The sequence below is a fragment of the Accipiter gentilis genome, chromosome 26, assembly GCF_929443795.1.
Source record: "Accipiter gentilis chromosome 26, bAccGen1.1, whole genome shotgun sequence".
In the NCBI taxonomy this organism is placed as follows: domain Eukaryota; kingdom Metazoa; phylum Chordata; class Aves; order Accipitriformes; family Accipitridae; genus Astur; species Astur gentilis.
Genome location: NC_064905.1, coordinates 3,424,306 through 3,447,104, shown reverse-complemented (window position 1 = coordinate 3,447,104; position 22,799 = coordinate 3,424,306). Strand labels below are relative to the sequence as shown.

General features: G+C 48.0%; 2 protein-coding genes across 2 annotated transcripts in view; both read left to right on the top strand.

The window, feature by feature from the left end:
• FGF18 (fibroblast growth factor 18) overlaps positions 1-16,998 on the top strand; it is a 74,241-nt gene extending 57,243 nt beyond the window's left edge. The window contains exon 5 of the mRNA XM_049829460.1: positions 16,103-16,998. Within this exon, the coding sequence (XP_049685417.1) occupies positions 16,103-16,369 (267 nt within the window). The 3' untranslated portion in view covers positions 16,370-16,998. The remainder of the gene's footprint in view (positions 1-16,102) is intronic.
• Positions 1-22,799, top strand: part of MATR3 (matrin 3) — a 1,017,354-nt gene that overhangs the window by 57,076 nt on the left and 937,479 nt on the right. The gene's annotated exons all lie outside the window — the stretch shown is intronic.

The window sequence follows — 22,799 nt, the reverse complement described above, 5'->3', positions numbered from 1 at the left end:
AGCGTTTCTGACTGGAGGCCATCTGATGGAGCTTTCTCAGGAGCCCCAAATCTTGTGTTTTCTCCCTCGCTTGGTTGTTACCCCATGTGTGTTCACGGCAAACATTGGCCAAAGGGCTCGGAGTTGTTTTGGGCAGGCTTCTACCTTTATTTATTGTCACAGTGTGCAACTGCTGAGGTCACCGATGCTCTATGTGCTGCTTATGAAAATGGGAGACAGGGCAGGTGGTGTACAGGGAATGACCTTTCTGGTAAAGGCGACCAGCACCAGGGAAAACAAATTGGATTGTGTTTCTTCGTTGATTCTTGGCGTTATGTTGAAGAAGGCCCAAGAAACATTTAACTTTATTTTTTTACCTCTGACTGTATTTTTTTTTTTTGCCTCTGGGTTTTTGGTGCCTCATGTATACACATGGAGAAATTGTAGGTCCTGAGTTTTCTGATTTTGCTGAAGTTTTCTATGGACCACTGAGCTTTATCGTAGAATCATAGAATAGTTTGAATTGGAAGGGACCATCCAGTCCAAGCCACCCTGCAATGAGCAGGGACATCTTCAACTCGGTCAGGTTGCCCAGAGCCCCGTCCAACCTGACCTTGAATGTTTCCAGGCATGGGGTATCTACCACCTCTCTGGGCAACCTGTTCCAGTGTTTCACCACCCTCATCGTAAAAAACTTCTTCCTTACATCTAGTCTAAGTCTACCCTCTTTTAGTTTAAAACCATTACCCCTTGTCCTATCGCAACAGGCCCTGGTAAAAGGTTTGTCTCCATCTTTATTGTAGGTCCCCTTTAAGTACTGAAAGGCTGCAGTAAGGTCTCCCTGGGGCCTTCTCTTTTCCAGGCTTTATGGTGGAGTTATATTACAAGGAGAGAGATTAAAATATGAAAACTCAGAACAGGAATGCCAGGTGCTTTTCTTAAAAACTTTTTGTCTTTTTAAAATTTTTATTCCTGTTTGTTTATCTCAGGCTTCTTACAAACACAGGGGAGAAGGGGACTCTGAAAGGTTCAGCTCTCCTTCCAAGGAGAGGCATAATGTGACTTGTCCGCTTGTGACAAGGCACAATGTGACTGGCTACCTAGAACACAAGAACTCTGAATATTTGCAATAATTCGGTGCTAGGGGAGAGGAGGAGCTTATGGTGTCTTTGGAGGAGCTCTGAGTTTCTAACTGTGGTTCTGCTCCTGAGTCCTTCTGTGTTTTTTCTCTCTGCCTCAGCTTCTCTTATCTCGTGCATTGAGATAAGGATGTCAGTGCTAAGTGGGGACTTCATGTTTGTAGAAGGCTGTCAAAGGTAAGTCTTTTAAGTCTCTGGAGCAAGGAATAGTAGCCTGGGGTGTGAGCAGGTGGCTGTTAATTAGCTTGGCCACCTCTAACCGCTCTTGCTGAGCCTGGTTTACAGCAAATTCATGCTCTCTAGAATTGCAGGGGGCTGCAGAGATTTCCTTTCCCTGCCCTGTCCCAGTCCCCTCATCAGGAGAGCATTTGCAAGCAGTCAGTGATCTCTGTGAAGCTTAAACTGGGTCTGTCGGCACCATTATATGATGACCAAAGCCCTGCCCCTTCCTCTGTTTGCGCGGCTAGGGCTAGTGGCTGGAACGTGGTGATCAGAGCATCTCCCGATCCCCAGGCACCGTTGCCAGGGAATTTCCTGTGGTTCTCTACCAGCCACCCGTGGGATCACGCAGTCTGGTTGACACTAGTGCTCAGGTTATAGCAGGTATCTGTAAGGAGAGTATTTTGCACTCCCAACTGTAAAGGAAGAGAACAGGCCTGTTTTTCTGGACTGACCAAGGGCAGAGGAGAGCGGACCTTGGCTTCCTGCAAAGCTGCCAAGTGGGAGGAGAGGAGACCGTGGCAAGGGAGACATCAGTTTTCAGAGCAAGGTATAGCAACAGGGAAGGTAAGTAATGACTGGAAGGAATCCAGAAGATTTGAGAAGAATAGGGAAAAAGCTAAGCATATCTTTCATTTGATCCAGAAGTTTCTTCAGAAGATGCTCCAAGCAATCCCACTAATGTTCTTCCATGGCATTAGGTGGGTTACGTCTTTTCCAGATCCAGCAGCGATATTGTTCCCTGTTGGTTTCATTTTGAGAACAGCTCCATCTCTCAGTGTGTTAAGTCACTCCTTCAGCTCTTCCAGGAAGGAGAAGCAGGCGGTGGGTGCTGGAGCCGTCTCCTCGGGGTGGGATTGGGACTCAGAGCGCAGGTGGAGTTGGGACAGCGTGGCGACTGCCAGCTGGGTGCTGTGCTCCCATGTAATGCTGCTCCACGCAATATGGCTGTAATCTTGATACTGCGAGTCTGCAGGAAGCTCCCGCGCTACTGTAAGTGGGGGCAAGTCCTTCTCCTGAGGGAGGATGTGGCTACGGAGAGAAGTCCAGAAATAGGGGCAGAGTTAGAAAAGCGATAGACAGAATGGGGTCTATCACAGGTATCATCCCTGCCAGCTGTACTGAAAGTGAGAGCAGTAAAGTTGTATCTCGAGAAGTCCCTGTTCAGTATATCAGTTCGGCTCCTCCTAAGAATTCAAGCATGAGAGCATGCAGTGCTATACAATAGGTGATTTCCCACCAAATCTGCATGCTGACTTGTACCATCTCTTTGGGTTTTCTTTCAAAAACCTTCAGTGACTGTTATACACACACTCTCAGAAAATCATTATAGTAAACATGCATTATTTTTAAAAAAGCATTGTATACGTGCATTATTTTTGAAAAAGCATTTTAGTGAGTTTGGCTTTATTTCTCTGTTCTCTGTGTTTAATGTGAACAGTGGGAAAAAGCTGTTCAGTGGCAAGTAGGAACCCCACAGCCTGTTGGGGCGGCCGAGGCATTGCTTCAGACTGATGACAGGTAACTTGGGTGCTCTCTGGGGACAGCTTTGCTGATGCTACGTCTGTAGCGCTGAAGCCCTCCCGGTGCTCACAAAGCACAGACGAGCAGTGCTGAGCTTGTGCCCTCGAGCGCGGTCCAGCTCCTGAAGAAAAGCTGTGCCAGCCGAAGTGTGGCTGTGCCAGGGGCACGTCATCTGTGCCAGGGGCTGGAGGTGGCACGGCTCTGCTGGCCCCCCCAACCAGCACCGCTGTGCTGATACCACTTACAGCATAGACCTGCCTCTCAGACATAAAATTTTTTCTGGTGTGATAACTGCTTTCCAAGCCAATATATTTCTTAATGTTACCAGAAAGTTGCTAATACCATATGGCAAGGCTCTCTGTATTTTTGCAGGACAACAAACAAATTGTTGCTAGATGCCAGACTGCTCTGGCAGAGCTTTATCACTGATGCCTGCCAGCAGTAGCCTTTAGGGGATAGTAATAATTTGGGGTTGTTTACATTACAGCTTTAAAATAGGGGTTTTCTTGAAGCGTGTTTGTGTTTAGTCAGGAAAGTTGGCTAAAAAAACTCTGACAGCATCAAAGAGTGAAGGCGCTCGCTGTGGCCCATGCATGTGGTCTTGGCCCTTTATAATAACCTCTGGCCTTACGGGAGAAGGAGCATGTTATGTTAGAGGAGCTCCTGGTGGTTCAGTGCGAGCCACCCTTTGTAGGACAAGGAGACTTACCTGGGTAGGAGACACCAGGTGGGTTCTCCAAAGCCTTATCAGTGTACTTGGACCAGCTTTTTCATGAGTTGACTTTGGTCAAGGCTGAGGTTGAGCTTTCTTGAAAAGCTAACTTTGAAATACTGATGGTGGGAAACCAGTGCCTTGCCGTAAGGCCAGGGGTCTGTGTTAGCCTGGGACAAGGAGACTCAGGGATGAGCTCCGAGCCTGATGCCCTTTGCGTGCCGCAGTCCTGCATTGCATTTGGGTGCGAGTTTTCCCGGTGCCTGCCTGTGCCGGCATCTGTCCCGACAGCCAAATGTGCTGCAAAGATGTTGGGAGGTGCACGGTGACGACAGAGGGACGCTCAGAGGTTTGCAGTTTGAAACTCTGATGCAGTAGATGAGGTGTTTGCACTCCTCAGCTGGTGTATTTAAAACCGTGCCTAACTGCAGTCTTGGGTTTGGGGCAAAACTCTGGGTTTCACAGAGTTTTGATGCTTATCCAGTATTTTTCCCGGAGTTGCACAGTATTTGGGTTGCTTGAAAGGGGCTTGTAAAATCTAACAATTTCTGGGGCTGAATGCTGAATTTGCAACAAAAACACGACCAGAATTAGTGGGGTGTCGGGTTTAATAGCGTGCGTTTCGTGGATCTCTCCGTGACATGTTCAGCCATAAACTATTCTGACTTGGCATCTCATGTGAAAGCAAAACTTGACATGGCTTTTGCTGGATCTCGCTCAGATCTCATTTTGAACTGCAGTCTGGTTCTTCATATAGGGTGGGATTGGCCCTTTTTTTTTTTTGAAGTGAACTGTTCCCAGGCTTTCGCTCCCCTGTGAGTTTGTTTTAGTTTAAGTCATCTAAATAAACGCCTTCAATGGAAACTGGAGCCAAGCAGCCTTGGACCCTGTCATACTTTGAACAGGGACCTGAGCCGAAACCAGCCTCAAGTGTCCAAAAGTCTTGAATGAGGGCCTGCAGGATTGCAAAGGTCTTAAAAGCAATGAGATGACAAAACCAGTTTTCTTTCAGTTGAGCCATTAGAATCTTCTGCATTCACCTCATCGGGCTTTTCCCTGCAACTAGTGGAAAAAATTTTGGATTCTTGTTCTGAAAACTTAGAAGCTGAGATTCTCATGAAATTAAAAGCAGAAGTGGAAGCTAAAATCAGCAATCACGCTCCTCCATTCTCAGCCCCCAAATATCATGAGGCTTTTGGTAACACTGCAACCTTTCGCAGCTGCTCCTTTCCCATTGCTGGGGAACCTGAAGCATTGCATTCAAACTTTTGTGCATGCTGGTGGAATTTGTATCATCTGGTTCATCTGTTGCAGTTTCAAATTTTTACAGTGCTGGAAATGTGTCAGAAGAATTCCCCAAGGAGGGCTTGCTAGGTGTTGTGGTAGGGATGTGGTTATCATGGAGTCTCAGGGTACGTGGACACAGTGATTTGCCGTGTTACTTCTTGGTAGGTGTAACGTGCTAAGAGCTGGCCAGACCCCATCGTGCACCTTCCCTAAGGGGCTGCAGTGGCTCTGCCCTCCGTTGTGAAGCTGGAGGCGGCACGGGCACGAGCTGTGGCAGCGCGACGGTGGGTACAGCCGTGCTGGTTTGCACCCCTGGCCAGCAGGAGCCCAGCTGGAACAGCTCCTGTCCTTGAGCAGAGGCAGCCATCAGATGCCGAGCGTTACCTGGATTTTCCGGGAATCCTCGCTCTGGATGGCACGGCCGTGTAATGATTCCCAAGAAGCCGTTTATGGTTGAGACCGGTGAAACTACTTTCCAGTGTTTGTGGCACTCAGGCTGCCTTGGCACAAAAGTGGATAGGCTCCGATGCTGCAGTGGTTCCTTCAAAGCGGTAGGAGTTTGTGCGAGCTCGCTGGACCTTTGCAGTGTTAATATTTGCTGTGAGCAATGGGCCTTGACCTGGTTCTGTATTTGTGACGATTTGTTTACAGCAGTGTTTTGCACAGAAGTTTCTCTGGAGGTGGGAAGGAGAGGGGAAAATGATGTGAATGTGAGTAATGAATTTTGTGGAAGAAGCTTAGCTGTTTTGTACTGGTGTTGGATAGTAGGTGGCTGATCTCAGTGTTGCAGGGAGCATAGAGGTCGTTTTGAAGCTCTGTGTGCAGAAGAGGGAGAGCAGTTTGGTGGATACTGATAAACACCGAACGGCTGCAAGACTTGGGAAGGAGAGATGGTAGAGTTTGCAGAGAGAATGGGGGTAGCTAAGGAACGCTGGCAGTGCTTGAGCTCACATGGTACAAGAGGTTGAGGAGATGGAAGAAACGTGCTTCTATGGACAAGACCTCTTTGTTTCACAAATGGTTAAAACTGCATCAATTCATAACAGAGTCTGTGTGTGCACCTAAGCTTGGATGCCAAAGCCCTGAAGGCCGTCTGAGCCAGAAGACTGTGGTATTCATGGCACTGAATGGAGAGAGAGGCTTATGCCACCACACAGGCATTTACCAATGTCTTCCCCTCACTGATCAGCTGTTCATATACATACATCAGCTGTACGTATAGTTTACCTGCATGGTCCGATGGATTTGGGTCACGGGTTTCATAAATGGAGCACATCATTAAGCACATTTACGTCCGTAGTGTTTTGCTGGGGTTGGATTTTTATCTAGCTGCTTTGCCAGGCAGAACAGTGACAGTGTTGGTTGGACATCACCTAACATCTTAAAAGAGCAATGTGAATATTTAAGGTCTATTCTAAGTCCTTCTGTGCTCCGTTCGGTTCTTGCAATCTTCTAAGCACCCCCGATGGATGCTGATCCTCTCAAGTTGAGCAAGGACAGGAGGTTTTGCTTTAACCAAACTGGGTAGGGGAGCTGTGCATGATATGAGCTGTGAATCCTGCAAGGAGGGCTTCTTCGGGTCGTAGTGGGAACATCCGAGATTGGACTGGTGCTTAATACATCGTAGCATGGGCCAGGCCGTGTGGTCAAGAGGTCATCATAGTCACCTTTTAGCCATATATGAACATCTCCAGTTAACTTAAGCTTCTCAGCACAGCTGCAATGCTTTAAGCGTTTGCTCTAAAGTAAAGCAAAAGGTCCCTTATCCTTTTATTTTAAAAAATAAATTTCTTCATGATACTGGTTTTGTGCTAGAGAGTCGCAGTTGCTCAGCTGAGGATGTGAGTGTTGGCCTTTTATCTCCAGGCTGTGTCTGGTCACTGGAGAAGCTGTGTAACAAGTTTACAGATTTCTTGCAATTCCTCTTCAGCAAACTTCACATTTTCCCTTGGATATTCCTAAGAAGCATCAATTCTTTCCCAAATTGGAGTTCTGCAAAGTCAAGGTTCACATTGCAGACCGAGCTTGTAAGCTTACCCTCTAAATCTTTTTCTTATCCCACGGCTGGAAGCCGTATAGCCCCTTCCAGGGAAAAAATACCACCTTCTTGAAAGCTACATGATAATTTAATTTAATCCTTTCTGTGTTCAAGGAGCAAGCGTCACCATAAAGCTGCTAACATCCTGTCCCGTGTTTCTTGGTGGCTGCAGCTGTGTGTCGTGTTGGAATATTTCAGTTCCCCAAGGTTAAATGTTAATTAAAATTATTGAGAGGGGATCCCTGAGCCCTGGTCATGCCTCACCCTGTTTGGGTGGAGAGGGTGTGCTATATGCATCATGTGCTGACAAGTATCAAGTTGAATTTAATTGCTTTCCTCAGAGCATCTTATCTCCCAAGTACAATTTTTGTTGGTTTTGAGTGTCTCTAAGATGAGGGTGATGTTTCTTCTAAATGTTACTTTGCAAATACACTGATATATTTTACTTGCAACAAGGAACAAAGCAATGCAGCCTTGTCTTCCTCAAGTGGATGCAGTTGAGGTGCACAGTCAGGGCGGATCCTGCTGTTTCAGGACTTTTTCTACTTGACTCTCAATTTGTTTTTGGAGATGAAGTGAGAACGGAGGCAAATTTTGAAGTAGAGAATAAAACCTATGCTCTAATAGTAGCAAAAGATAGTCCATTTGATATGGCCATTACAATACCATTTTTAAGGTCAAAGTAGATCTTGCTTAAATACATTTTTTGTTCTTGACATTTTGTTACATTGTCTTTTGGGTACTTAAAGATACTAAGTTTTCCTAAGGGAGGACAAGTCTCGAAAGCCTTGCGTTTGTTGTATACAGATGGAAATTTGTCATTCACAGGCTGAAACAGTTCTGGATGATCATTTTTTATGGATGGCACTTGATTTGATGATGGATTTCTCTTTTTTCTTAGTAATATAATTTGACATGAAGAGAACTAATACCATTCTGCAGACAATCAATCAGTGGCCTTTCTTGGTCCTAAATTCCACTGATTTAAACTTGCCCCAGGGAAAATGGTGTCACTACCAGAATGTCAGCTGAATGAGATTGCACTCGTTTGAAATAACTTTAAAAGTCAGTGTGTATGTTTGTTTAATGTGTATAAATCTGGGATTTATCAGCCCTGCTATGGGCTCAGCAACTGTTCTAGTCCTGTGTTCTTGCTCCACTCGTCATCTAGACATGCTGTTTTAAACAATTTGAAAAAAAAATTTCCTATAGTGGCATAGGTCCCTATATGATGAATTTCAGCCTGCATGAAATATGCTGCTGCTCTTAGTTGGCCTTTATAGAAAGTTCAGGACTAGTGTGTGGAGTCTTGATGGAGGCTGAAAATGCCTGCTTGAAAAGGAAACACAGCAAACCCAGGCAGTGCATTTAACCAACAGTTGTGCTTTGTAGGGATGGTAAAAATGCCTTCCCAGCTCTTCCCATACTTAGCACCTAGAAGCATACGTGCAACTGGGTCAGGTAGATGCCATAGATCTGCTCAGACGTCATATCTGAAACCTGCCTGTAGTTTCAGATCTCCTGACGCAGTAGCTTCCTGTTGCAGGAAGCCTGCAGTTTTGACTTAAATTAAGGTTTCCTAAATTTTCTATTGGTTTCATAAAGTTCATTTAAAAGTGGTTGACATTTCTCATCGTTAATAGTAAGTACATGTAGCTCTCTGAGATGCAGTTAGGAATTTCTATTAACCAAATGTACATCTTTCCAGATGAAGCCAACCTAGTTTGCTCTAATTATGGATATGTGCTGTCCTGCCGTACCGTTGGCAGTAAACATGCCTGTGATGGAAGGAGCGGGTTAGGAGGCAGGTCCTGGCGTAGCCTCAGCCTTGCTCGGTGCGTCCTTACAAACACTCCTTCCATCGCTGTATCCTCCTGTTTATCCTGTGACAAAATGCTCTTCTAGGGCAGTGTGAGGGTTATGGAACAGATTTAGTTAGAAAAGTGGAATTTTTGAATGAAAGATAGAAGGAAAGAAAAATTCTAAACCGTTCTTGTCCTTCCTTGGTTCTTGCGGCTTGTGCCTGGCAGAAACAGGGACAGGGCTCTGCGCAGCCTGTAGGTCCCGTCCCACGTATGCAAGACCGTGCCCATTTTCACATGCTTTCAGGAGAGGTGGGATGTACCCCCCGTGCGACGGGCAGCTGGGTGCAAACATGGGCAATGTTACTTTGAAACTCGGCCTCTGAATGGAAATGCACCCGCTCTTCAGAGAATCTCCTCCGCGTGGGTTTTGTATTACTTCCCCTGCTTCGTGAATGCACTTAAATGTCCTGTATACATAATTAACCTCTCCGCTGCGCTGGCAGACACTTTTATTGAACTGCCCATCATGACTCCTAAGTATTTTCCTCGGAGGATTGTGCAGGTTCAGAGGCCAGAGAGCCGGAGGAAGCGTGCATGAAGCTGAGTAACTCTTGGCAGTTATAGATGTGGCTTCCCTGATTTACAGCCCGGTCTAGGAGCAAGAATGTGCATTTGGGTCAAGAGGTGTCTCTGTGGTCAGGATGCCTTACCATAAATCCAGGATGCTGAGCATCAGGATGCTTATGACGGATCTGTCCCGATAATGCCTATAAAGTGCACGAGGATGGCTGGGCCCAGCGTACCAGCAGCCAGAGCACTCGGGCTTGCCGTGCTGTGGGGGGGTTGTGTCTCCCACAGCACTGCTGGATCTGGCAGCTGCTGTACCCACCTTGTCGTCGTGCTTTTTGACCTGCCTTTAAAAGATGTACGTGCGACGGGAGAGGCGGCAGTGCTAAAAGCCGCGATATTAACACAGCTCCTGCCTCACCTTCTTCCACTCGGATTTTCCAAGCCATGTGGAGTGAGTCTGGAGGAGGCTCTGAGCGTTGCCCATCTGACTTTGAGCTGAGCTTGTGCTAAACCACAGAGAAGTAATATGCTTTCTGAAAATCAGAGGTCACTAAGTACATGCTGTGTAAACACCTCTGGGGCTTTATAGGGGTTATCAGTGCTGCTGGGTGCACCAGCCCTTGGTCCTCAGCTGGGGACACTTCAGGAGTGGCTTGCTGGGATTGCTGAGCCACACACCTCCTGAAAACCCAAGCCTTCCCTGCTCTCACCGCTCCGAAACTTAGGAAATACAGGGCAGGATTTCTTCCGTATAATGCAGTATCTGAAGCTAACAGCACCAGCGTTTGAGGGAAATTTTCAGCAGCCCTTTGAAATAATCGCTGAGCTCAGTTGGGTGTACCTCGCACCTGGGGGTGGCGTGAGATCCAGCACGGTGGGGTACCACTGCTCGGGAACCCCCTCCGTCTGTCTGTCTGTCTGTCTGTCTGCGGAGGGGGAGGGAGGGGTGCGGAAAGGGTCTGTTTTCTTTTCAGGCTTTTTCCTTGCAAAAAACCTAGGTGCATACACCTCTTGGAAACCTTTTGCTTGAGCGGTAGCTTTCCCTGCTCCAGGATTTTTAGGAAGAGGGGGCTTGCTTTCCTTGCAGAGGGAAGCACTCCCACTTGTATGAAGGGCTGGTATCTCCACAATTTGACTTCGAGCCTGGGGGGCTGAACTTGCAGAAAGGTGATAATTGGACAGGAGAGTCATCCCCCTCTCACTTGAAAGGTTGAGTCTGGCCGTGCTCTGTGCCATGCCGGTGTTCCTGGGTCATCACAGTCGTGTTTCATATGGTTTGGTGTTTGTTAGTATTTGCAGCACATCAACAGCGCATTCAGTCACCTTACCCAGAGAGCTTCTAATTGTGGCATCGTTTGAGGAGGGGGGGGGAAGTGTTTTAACGTCAGCTTAGCTAACAACAGCTTAACCCAACATCACTCGTGGGGCTTAATTTGTACCCTGATCTTTGCAAACAGGGAAACCTTTCAGTCTTGGAGGCATCTCTCCCCGCGCCGTGGTGTTCCCCGAGCCGCTTGCGTGAGCTTATTGTTGCCGTAAAAGCCGAGTGAAGTTTGGATTTGCCGGTGCCCACTGAGCCAGATTTGTGAAGCATAAATGAGAAAACCTGCCCTGGCCTCCCTTTCCCATAAAAAGCTGCTCAGGTGGCTTAGTGTGGCAGGCTAATAGGGAGAAGGCGGAGGCGGCGGCTGCACCTGCTAATGCTTTGGCTCAGGCTGGTGGCACAGAGGCTGCCGCGAATTCCCCCTGAGCGGCAAGCTGTTAGTGGCAGGAATGCCTCGCTCGGAGGAGCGCTCCTGCTACGACAACAAAGAGCCCTTTGATCCTTTCCATTTGGAGAACTTAAAACAAGAAAGCCAAACTACAATAAGACCAAGTTGGGTCATAAAAAAGGAGAGCAGGAGCACCAAAGTGCTCCGGAGTGTAATTGTAGAAGCAGCAAATGCTTTGGCACTTAATTCTGCTTTAGTGTCAGTTCAACATGTTTCATGTTTAATACTGGAGAGCCTGTCGCCAAATGCTCTGCACAAACAAATCCGGTGCTTCTCCTTGGTAAGCTCAGGGCGCTCGGAGAGCCCCTGGCTCCAGCGCAGCTCCTTCGGCTCCGCTGCTTCAGCCGCACACGGGATGGAGTTGGCCGGTGGCGTATAAACAGTCCCGCGCTTGAGCCATCCCTTTCTGGAGGGGGAGCCTCGGATGGCTGCTGCCGCTCTTAACCCTGCTCGGTAACGGGACCGGACCGCTCGGGTCCGCTGCCTTGTCACTGGGCAGCGACTCACTCTGGCTGGGGCTGCTCCCCAGCTTTATTTACAGGAGGTGCTCAGCCGCAGCCTGTGCTTTGTGCTGCTCGGGCTTTACCGGCGCGGCTGCGCTTTCCTTCGCCTCTGCACAGACCTGGGCGATGCCCGAGGGGTTTCTGTGGAAGACCACCTTTAGATCAGGCATTTTATAGGCATTTGTCAGAAACCTGGCTAACAGCTACCACGTCTTTCCGTGGCTGTTAGTGGTGCATTTAAACGAAAAATGCTCTGAATAATTCCTCTGCAAAGAACTGAGCTGCAAGTTGTCACCTCCGTGGTGGCACGGCCTCATCACGTGGCCGGGCAGCAGCCCCTGGGGCAAAATTGGCAACCTGGGGGTTGCTCGTCACACGTACGAGGAGGCGCTGACTTGAAGAGAGCCCGTGCCTTTCGCGGGAGCAGGGTTGTGCCTCTGCAATGGCCCTCGCCCTGCTCTGAGCGGGGAGCCTGGCTGGAGGTGCCGCCTGTGGGATGGTGGTGAGCAAAACACGGGAGCAGCTCGTTCCCGAGCACGTGTGGGACACCTCGGGGCCGCAAAGCCCTTGCCGCCCGCCCTGCTCTGTGGGGCTGGTGGGGATGTGGGGCTAGGTGCGGGTCCTCCCCACCACGTGGCAGTGCCGTTACACCAGCCCAGGCGGTTCCTGCGCAGCTCCGAGGCTTTCAAGAACTCTTCTTTATTCTAAAGAATCAGTTCAAAACATAAACCTCCCTGTTTTGAAGGGCGAGCGCTCTGCAAGGTGCATCCTGACAGCTAAGTATGTACGAAATGCGGCTTGGCAGCATCTCCCGGCTGACGCTGGCGGCAGAGGGTGCAGCCCGGTATCGGCAGCAAGCGTTTGCGCTAGGAGCTCCTGGGGAAGGGAGAGGCAGGCAGCTGGAGCAAGGAGTCATGCTTGGCCAAAGCCACGTCCTTTTTCTCTTCCATCCTCCTCTCTTTGGAGGAGTGAGGGGATGGGTAACAGACCCAATGAGTGTTTTACTGTCATTTAAATAGGGACATGATTAGACCTTAAGTGATGGGCGCCTGATGAAAACAAGGTGACACTTAAAAATTATTGAAAACCATTATAAATTGCTTTTTCCTCTGATGGGTTACCATAGGTCCAGCTCTCCATGGCGTGGGTAAAGCGTGTGAGTGATTCTGTTGGGTTTTATAACAGATGCTGTAAAATCATCTTGTAAGTATTTGAAAATCATTTGTCTCTCTCTGACGTGTCTTAGCATGGACAGGAATTCTCTGTTTGGCGAAGTGAGGTCCTTATCCTGATTTATCTCGAGGTACTTGTAAATGTTACTGTAATTTCATGTTATCAAATCATTTAGCTCTTCCTCTTCCAGAACGAAGTTATTTTATCTCATGCACCTTGTTTACTTCAAATTAGCCCTGAGGTTGGCCTGAAGTTGCACCTTGTAATTCCTCCACCTCCTGTCTCCGTCTTGGGCTCTGTCGGCGAATTTGAAGATATAAGTAAATAGTTTTTTGTTATTAATAGAATAACTTCCCCCTCCTACACACACGTTTTCTTTTCATTCCAGTCTTCGTTTTCCATGAGAAACTGACATTGCAGTACAAACGGAAACCTCCCAAATTGCATGAAAATGCCTTAATTCTCCTAGCAACAAGGTCAGGGCTCAAATCCAGGATCTTTCCACGAGCGTGGGGGAAACAGCCCTTCCAATTACCTGCTCCCCCTGCGGTATGGATCCGGTCGGTTCATCAGCACCTGGGTTTGGGTGGATTTGAAACTCAGCCATGGTATTGTTTAAAAATCCGCCATTCATTGGGGAAAGGTTTGTAGTGGGCTGAGCCCTGAGAAACCTGGGGCTGGTTTTACGGCTTCCCATTGAAACCTGGTGGAACCCTGTGGTGTCGACTGATTTCCCCCTTCCCCACTCATGTGGCTTTGATCAAACCCAGGGCTTGGAGAACGACCCCCCCAGGAACTGGAACCACTGAGCTTTGCCCAGTTCTGCTGTTCATTAAAGCGTTTGTGAGCTTCCAGTTGTAGATGATAAAATTAGGGCCTTTGTGCCTAGCCTGGGATGGAGATTGCCGGTCCTATGGCAGAGCTGGCTTTGCCCCCATAGAGGGGGCATGTATAGGGAGCAGGGACCCTGGAGTTGATGCAGAAGTTGCCGTGATCTCCCGTGCCCTCTGAATGAGACCTACCCATGGTAATGAAACCCTTTAGGCAGGATGGTGCATTGATGATTTTAGGCTAAACTTCACATATTGTTGCACGGATTGAATTGAAGCTCTGCTAAAGGTATTGAGCCAGGGAGGGGTGGCTGGTCCTGGAGGCTGGCGACGATGAAGCTTTTCCCCTGCTGTTGCCTGCGTGACTCGAGCTTGGGTACCTGATGGTTCCCGTCTCACAGCTCCGTTCGTAGCTCGTACACAGTTATTTGGGGATCAGAGGTGTGGGGAAGCCTGAGCCAGCTCGGCCCCAGTGGTTTCCCTCCTGTCCCGTGATCCCCTGCCCTTCCCACAAACTGCACCAAACTCTGCTGGGATTGGGCAGGACTTCTTAGGAAGGCTTCTAGGAAAAAGCAGGAAAAAAGGCCTTTGGGAAGGGGTGGTAAGCACGTGAGGCTGGGCTCCTCGCCCCGGCTGTCATGGCCAGAGGAGCCCCTGAGCATCACTGCAGGTGCTGTGCTGGTCACGCTGCTGTGGCTTTCCTGTCCCCCCCCAGGGATGGGGGTGGGTGAAATGGCTAAAGGCTGAGAGGGTCTGATAGTGTTTAGTTTGGATGGGGAGAGTTTAATAGTAAGTGCAGCAGCAGGCATAGGCCTGCAGTACTGAAAAACTCATTATTTGACTTCAGGGGGGGAGTTGGATTGGGCTAGTATTACGATGGAAATCCTTCCTTTGGCTTTGCTGAGCATTAGATTAAGTCCTGTATGGTGCTCCACACTGCGCTTTTCTGTGTTCGGAATCCATAAAACAGCCAGAGCTGAGACGACATCCAGGACTGAAGTGAGTCCGTACCTACTCCTTAATATGTTTTGAGGCATATAACAAAGTGCCGGTGTACACAAGGGCGCGTGACGGTCTGGGTGCAGCACCAGTAACTCAGCAGTTAAAGGGCAAAACATACTTTCTGGCAGAAGATTGTAGGTGAGAAGAATTTCCTCTGTGCTGAAGGACTTAAAGATGCTGTTGTGTGATGCTGCAGCTTCCTCCAGTGCTGTGTGTGCTGTGTAAATTAGAGTCCTGAACCCAGCCCGAGATCCATGTGCTGCCGCATTCAAAGTCCAGTTCTGGGTCTGTTCGTGCAGATCTCCACGCTGAGCCAAACCCTGGCCAGAATCTCGAACCAGCAGCTGCATTGGGAAAGGAGTCCCAGCAGGGCGGGCGTTTTGCTGCAGGGTGGTTGGGGAGCAGCTCTCATGCTCAGGAGCTTCTGGCCCCCAGTTCTGTGCTAATCCTGGCTCCCTCTGTGAGGAGGAAAGTAATTCAGGGACACGGCTTCCTAAGCCAGGTCCTTGAGCTTCGGGTGGCTGCTTTTAGGCTGAGATTGAAAGGTCGGGAAAGGGGAAGGACCACGTCCCCTCTGCCACCAGAAACGAAACCCTCTTCCAAACAAGAAAACCAAGCAGAGGTGTAAAATCAGGCCCTTGCGTCACCCTCTCTGGCAGCGGAGCTGGGGTGGGTCTGGTGGCTGAGAACGCTGCTGCCACACAGTCCTCCAGCTGCAGCGGCATCGGGATGCCGGTGGGATGCCGTCCCATCTGGGGAGCCGCTCCAGCGTGGGAACGGTCCTTTTCGCTGCTGATGTCGCTCGGGGATGCGAGTGGGAGCCACGCCTGGGGTGTGCAGAGCGGCTTCAAAATAACTGCTGGCTTCGGGGGTCTCCAGGGTCCCAGGGACCGGAGCGGGGTCAGGGACCTTGATGCCTCCGGCACCCCTCTGGCTCATCCCCGGAGCTCCACGCGTGGTTTATTTCCCAGGTGTTGCGCCCGGGATGCTGCGGGGTAGAGTTTTCAAAGTGCAGGGAAGGCTTAGACTAAGGCTTGTAATGATTTTAGTGGGATTTGGGTAGCTATGGATGCAAGCCCATAAGGTATTTCAGAAAACATGTCAAAAGTGAGCGGTAGAAGGGTAAAGACTGTTGTTTGGCCCATATGAGATTCTGACTTTTTTTTTTTTTTTTCTGATTAAGTATGGTGTTTCCCTGGCATGAGTTCAATTCATCCTCCTTTCCTAATGGAAAAAGCAAAGATAAATGTCTTGCTTTGCTTGCAGTTGAAGGAGCTGGACTGGGTAAACTTAACTGTTGTCTTTGTGAAACATCTTTCTCTCCTTGGATAGGAGTGTTTAAAAAAATGAAATGATGACCTCATGCTTTCATGCCTTTTTTTTTTTTTAAATCATTTCTATTTCAGCTGATGTTTGTTACTGCTCCTATTAACAATGTTTGAACCAAAAACAAGGTCCAGATGTGATGATTTTATTGATGCCAAATTGGGTTTTGGTCACTGAGCTTGCATTTGGATAATAAATTTTTTCTTTTTTCCCCCCTTTTCAGCCTGATGGTACCAGCAAGGAGTGTGTCTTCATTGAAAAAGTCCTAGAAAACAACTATACGGCACTGATGTCAGCAAAATATTCAGGCTGGTATGTTGGATTCACCAAAAAAGGGAGGCCACGAAAAGGGCCCAAGACCCGGGAAAACCAGCAAGACGTACATTTTATGAAGAGGTACCCAAAGGGGCAAGTGGAGATACAGAAACCTTTCAAGTACACAACAGTCACCAAGAGGACTAAGAGAATACGACCCACCAACCCCAGTTAAAAATAGACAAAAACAGTGTCACAATAATAAACCACAAAAAAAAAAAAAAAACTGCACCAGAGGAATATTTTTACATTAAAAATAAGGAAGAAGCTCTATTTTTGTACATTGTGTTTAAAAAAAAAATAAAAATAAAAAAAATTAATAAAAGACTAGATGGCAAACGCTGGGGAAAAGCTGTTAGGGATTTATTGTGACTTGAAAAAGAAAATGAACTGCTCTATTTAAATTGACTTCTTGTTGTTGATGACACACAGGTGCTTATTTTGCTTTTTTGGAAAGGACAACTTTTCAAGCATATCCCCAGAGGAAAAAAAAAAAAAGTAATTATTAAAAATAAATAAATAAAACCAAAGAAAACCAAAGTTCTTTCCCAAAGTTACTGAGACCCTGCCCCGAAAAGTGCCGGTTTTGCAGTAATCTATTTATTGTCTGCTGCACGCTGGCCCGAGACAAGATGGTGTGTGCCGCAGTGATTGAGTTTCCGTGGAGTTCTCGACGCATCGATCTTCTGTAACCTTTCTGACGACATAAGGTGTCACGGCTCCGTGATCCTGCATTATGCTCAGTTCTGGAGAATGCTGCTAAATACATTCAAGTGACTACAAGATGACCTAGTACACCAATGATAAGGGAATATTTTAAAACCAGCTATATTATATATATTATATATATATAAGCTATTTATTTCACCTCTCTGTATATTGCAGTTCCATGAACCAAGTATTACTGCCTCAACAATTAAAAAAATTATTTAAAACACATGTACATATTTTTGCTGTTCACACTTCTTTCCCCTCCCTGAGTAGTGTTTTTTTAATGCATGTTTATCTCTTATGTGAGGGCAGCGGGATATGTTTGGGGTAGTTTCCCCACTATAAACTTCATTGCTAATTCTGTAATTCCTCCTTTTCCTTAATACTGTCTTCCTTCTCCTCCTCCTTCGATGTTCCTACAGGGAAGAAATCTTGCATGGGGTGATGATGGCCTGAGAGTGGGGAAGTGGAGCTGGCATTTTTCAAGAACAGGAGTTAAATTCGATACTTTTCAGTGCAACGAATATTTCCTAAAGCTTTGGCCAAGCAGAAGGTAAACTGGAAAATTAGCATCTGACTCAATTAACACGTACTTACGTGTGGCTTGTGTTTCCTTCAGTGGAGGTTTTGAGAGAGGGGCTGTTTGTTTCAGCTGTTTAGTTCAATATTGTATCTTTAAAAACTTGCCCTCAACCGGACAAATCCCTCTCCCTTGCCCTGCGTAGTTCTCCCAGCCCATTAGTGACTTGGTTTCCTGGCCAGTCCAGCCAGCTTTCCTCCCAGGTGTTTTGCATACGATACGGATGATGTAAAGCCACGCATAAATGCAAGGCGTGAACCTGTATATACAGACTGACCCACGTGGTGGTGGGGGTGTGAGACAGCGTTAAACACAGTGGGAAAAAGAAGCAAGATGAAATAACTGACCTCAAAGTTTAGCTGAAATGGCACCTGAGCCCAAGTGAAGCTTTAAGGAGAAGTTTGCTCGACTTTTTCCTTCTCTCTGTGTGCAGACATTGCTATGCTCCCTGATTCCAGCCAGGGCTGAAAGTGCTCAAAGCCACTAAGAAAGCTTTTTCTTGTTAATCAGAGGAACAACTCTCCCCAGAACAAGCTTTCTCAAGATAACTTTGAGAGCCGCAGCCAAATCCTGCAGATCAAAGCCGCTTGGGAGATGGTGCAGATAAAAGCATGCAAGCTTGAGGACGCTTATCTGAACCAATCTCCAAACCTCGCAAGCCTAGAGAAAAATGAACAGTGCTAAGCAGCGTCACTCCTCGCTGTTCCACAAAAAGCTGGGCAGCCGTACAGGTGATGCCTTCACCCCAGCTGAGCACGAGGGTCACTCGAGTGGCCCCTCTCCCAGTGAATATACTGGGAGCTGCTCTCCTGGTGCACCTAGAGACCATCACGGAAGCGGGACCTGACAGCGCGCTGGTGGAGTTGGTTGGTGGGTGCTGGGAGGCTTTGCCAGCTTTGCCTTCAGACTGATTCATGTGGGAGAGATTTGGGGAAGGTTCAGAGGAGCGCTGGGGGTGGAGGATTGGGAGCGGCTGGAGATTTGCTGTGTTAGTACCTCCAAGAGGAGAAAACCAGTTGATTTCCAGAGTGAGAAAGGATTTATGGGTGCCTTTTTTCTCCTTGAAATCCCGCCATGGCCCATGGCACTGGTGGTTTCACTGTCAGAACGACAGGGTTTGTTTGCCATTGGGGAAATTTGAAGGGGTGGAGGCGGTAAATGCTGAAGAAGGCTGCGCAGAAGGGATCTCCGGTGAGGCTGAGAGCAAGCAGGGAGGATCTGCTCCCTGTCCCACAATGCCCGCTGGGTTTGGAGACCGGCACGTGGGAACTAGGGGCCATGCGGTTGGCAGTAGGGGCCTCTAGCACTTGTGTCGTTGGTTTACAAGAGTATTTCGTGGACAGCAGTGAGATGGATTCCTCAAGCTGTGAAAAGTCAGTGTGGTGAAGAGATACGGTGCTCACCTGGGTTAGGTGCCACGGGAGAGATTTGTTGGCTGAGGATGGTGTGTGTTGAGTATTTGTGTTTGAACATCTGCTCTTTAGGCTTTATTAACAACAAGAAAAGCAGGGGCAAAGACGAGAAGAATTCACACCAGGTTCCCTTCAGAGCACCTTTATGTTGGGCAAAAGGGTGCTCTGGGGAGGAGATGTTCAAGAAATGAATAGAAATAGGGGAAATCCACCACGTGCCCAGCGATGGGCAGCCTTGCGCTTGCAGCCACCAGGCATGTGGTTTTCCTGCACCTGGGTCATGCTTGGTGGTTAGGCAAGAGGTTGCAAGTTGTTGTCAACAGCCCCATTGGACAGGTTCCTCTGCTGACCTCCAGACTCTAGAGAAGAAGCTTGTCTGCGGTGTTTAACATTTCTTCCTTCCAGAAAGTCTTCGGGCTCCCTGAATATTAGCTGAGATTCCCCATGTAGGCTATTACATTTGATTTACTTTATAATTGAAAATTGTTAATGAGGATTTAATAACTATTGTGGAAATAACCTCAAAAGCGAGGGGCGTAACACTAGGTGATTGCTTGAAGCAACTGATGGCATTAATGTGTGTGGAGCTCTGGGTGGGCACACTTTAAAACAAATACACTACTTAATTGGACTTAATAAAAGCATGTTGTAGGTACAGTTTCAGAAGTACCGCTAGATTTGTAACAATGTTTTCGTAGCTGAGATCAGCTGGTGGCACACTCTGATAATGCTGTGGTTGTTTTTTTCATGAAGCCTGGCATGGGGGCCACCGGGCACACCAAAATGTGAGTCCATCCCAGGAGGGAAACTTTATAGGTCCAGGGACTTTTTTTTGTCAATAGTTTTTGAGTGTGTTGCACAAACCAGACTGCTGTTTGGTGAGCCCTTCTGGGTAGTGCGTCTCCCATGCTGTTCCTGTGATTGTGAAGGGTTGGTGGTCAAAGCTCAGCTGGGCTCTGCGTCTGGTCCAAGTCAGTCAAACCCTTCACCATGGCATTGTTGCACCCTGCCTGGGGCTCGCCACTGGCCAAGAAGACAAAGAGAGTCCTGGTCCCTGTGCAAGGTGTCTTCCAGCCCACTGGCAACCTTTCCTGGAAGAGAGAGCTGTCAGCGGGTGGGAGCAGTTGACCAAGTTGACATCCCTGCAGCTGGAGCCCTGAAGCTAGTGTGGTCTTTCCTGCTTGATAGCCAAGTAGTTTTGTTCTGCCTCTGCCTTGTTGATGCAAATGCAGGTGCCATTGCAGGCTCTGTGCCACAAAGCCAGGCGGTTGCTGCACCTGGTCTGCCCCATATGAGCCTGATCTGCCCCTCTTGCCAACCGTCAGCTCCTGGCAACGTGTCCTTTGGGAGCACAAGACCATGAAACTTGGTGCTCATTTTCTTGGGCTGTCCTTGCAGTCTTCTTTAGCTCAGGATCATCCCCATAGTGCTGGCTTACATTTAGAGATGAACTTTTTGCAGATGTGAAGCAGCAGGGAAGCCTCTTCCAGGACCACACTTGCAGTTTTAGCTTGTGCTCTTCTGCAAGCGGGGGGGGTTATTGCACCCGCCCAAAGGTGTAGCCTACCCATGCAGGGGAATTGATCCCTTCAACTACATCTCTTACACACCAACATGTATGATATCTACACAATTAATATTAGCTTCTAGGACTGTAGCTGAAACACTCCTCCGATAAATGTCACAAGATGGGACAAGGTGAGAAAGAAGCAACCGGCACAAAAATAATGAAGTCTGGGGAAGGGGTGCTCCCCTAATGCTTCACTGATGAGAATACCCAGTTTTTACGTCCATGACTTCTGGAGTTAAGGCGATAGCCTAAATGAGCTAGATGCTCTAGTGCCCGTGAAGCTGGCGCGTCTATAGGGAGACGCATGCGGCAGCAGAGCAGAACTTGGGGAGGATCCTGGAAAGCACCATGAAGCCTGAGCTTGGCTCACACCTGCCGGCTGCACTGCCTTGAATCATTTTGGTCTTTGCAATAGCTTATTTACCTTGGCTCGTGAAAACACGGCAAGGTGGAAGTTAGGCCTGGTTTAAGCAAACGCCCAGCCTACACCAGCTCTCGGAGCAAGGCTTGACAGGCACACGTGTAGTGGTACGGGCAGTGTTTTCCTCCGTGGATGTCCATCAGCTTTCCTGGATTCACTGGTGTCTTTATACTTTCACAAAAGCAGTGGGATGAGATTTCAGCCGGGACCTCAGACTGGCTGGAAAAGATGGTCTAGGAGTTTTTCTTGTCTAGGAGAGTTTGTCCACCAAGGAAGATCTGACTCTGAGCAAATGGAGCCAGCTCTAGATGGGGTAGGTTGTGTAACAGAAAACATACATGACTTTGGGTCTAAGAGAGTGCTACGTTAGCATACCTACCTTTGAAAAATAAGGTTGTAATATGTGAAAAAAGTGTGTATGTGTGTAGCATGGTTGGTTTCTTTCAGGGCACTGAATTACTCTCCAATGCAGATCTCTGCTGATGAAGGGGGGGGGGGGGGGGGGGGGGGTAGCTGTAAATACCCCCTGCAAAGCGAGCCCTTTGCCTGTCACAGTGCAGCCCGGAGCCCCGCTTGGTGCTGCTCGCCCAAGGTAGCAGAAGAAAGGGTCAGACAAAGCATGGGTGTCCCCCAAGAAAAAAACGCTTTTCTCTCCTGTCCACTCTCAAGGTATTAAACATCGTGATTTTTGTCTGCTGCAAGGGAAAGCAGGTATATTCCTATGCATAATTTCCTGGTGTAATGCCAAAGGGTGGAAGTTTATACTTAAGATTCACAACAGCTGTTTAAAGTGCCTATGTCTTGTGCCAGCCATACCACCTGAATGGCCAAGGGATATATATATAAAACTTCAATTATTTTTTGAATGTTTGTTGTTATTCATTTGGAGACGGATGAGAGGACATTCCTCATGAATGATGTAACCTACGTAGACTCTGGTATATCCAACAGTGTGAGCTGAAAAATTAGGGAGGAAAAATCAGGTCAAACTGAAACTTTTCTTTTTTAAGTGAGGCAAAGTACTGGGTGAAGAGATTTGGGTTTACCAAAAACATTTAATTCACCCTCTTTAACAATTTACTTCATCTCTTCAAATATAGATAATTTTAAAGGGAAAAAAAGAGAAAGCGGCTTCACTTTGAAAGCAAAAAGCAATGTCTGATGTGTAAAAAAATCTCACCTGCCTATTTCTCAGTTCACACTGTTTTGAAAATCTCCGAATAGATTTGAGCCCCCCTCTAAAACTCCACTTCTGTGGCCGTTTACTGTTTCTTTAGCAAACACCACCTTGTTCCACCAGCCGAGGCCATGGATGATAACTCCCACCGCCTTTCCCCGGAGCCCTCTGAGGGGTCCAGAGCCCAAACCTCCAGGATGGCTGTGTCTTATCCATTTCTGCTGCCCCCCTACTGCCACCCCATTTTCTCCAGAGGCTGAATCCTCGTCGATAGGAAAACAGCTCATACCACCATTTCCTTTCTCCCATGGCATTTTAAGCTCACAATGCCCGTGCTAAGGTGCCAACCCAAGGAGGCGTAGACCATGAGCATCCCCTTTGGCGCACCACCTGCAGAGTCCATGTCCTGCAGAAAGGTCTGGCATATATCAAGGTCATCCCAGCAGTCAAAACCCATGGATTTAGTGGTTACCCACAGAGACAAGCCAAGCCGTGAGCTCCAGGCTGGTGATGACTGCTGCAGTACCTGGCTGTGTTTGTTTTGGGTGGGACTCGTTTCTACTCAGAAAGTTATGTAAAGTTGTAGTCCAACCAGAGCAGCCCAAAGGTGGCCTACACCTCCCCATGCAAGAGCTGATTTCCAGTTTTGGAGCAGACAAAAGCGTAACTGTCTGCACATCCCTGGTGTCTGCCAGGCTGGGGGACCCATGGCTGAGCTGTAGGAAGTGTAACTG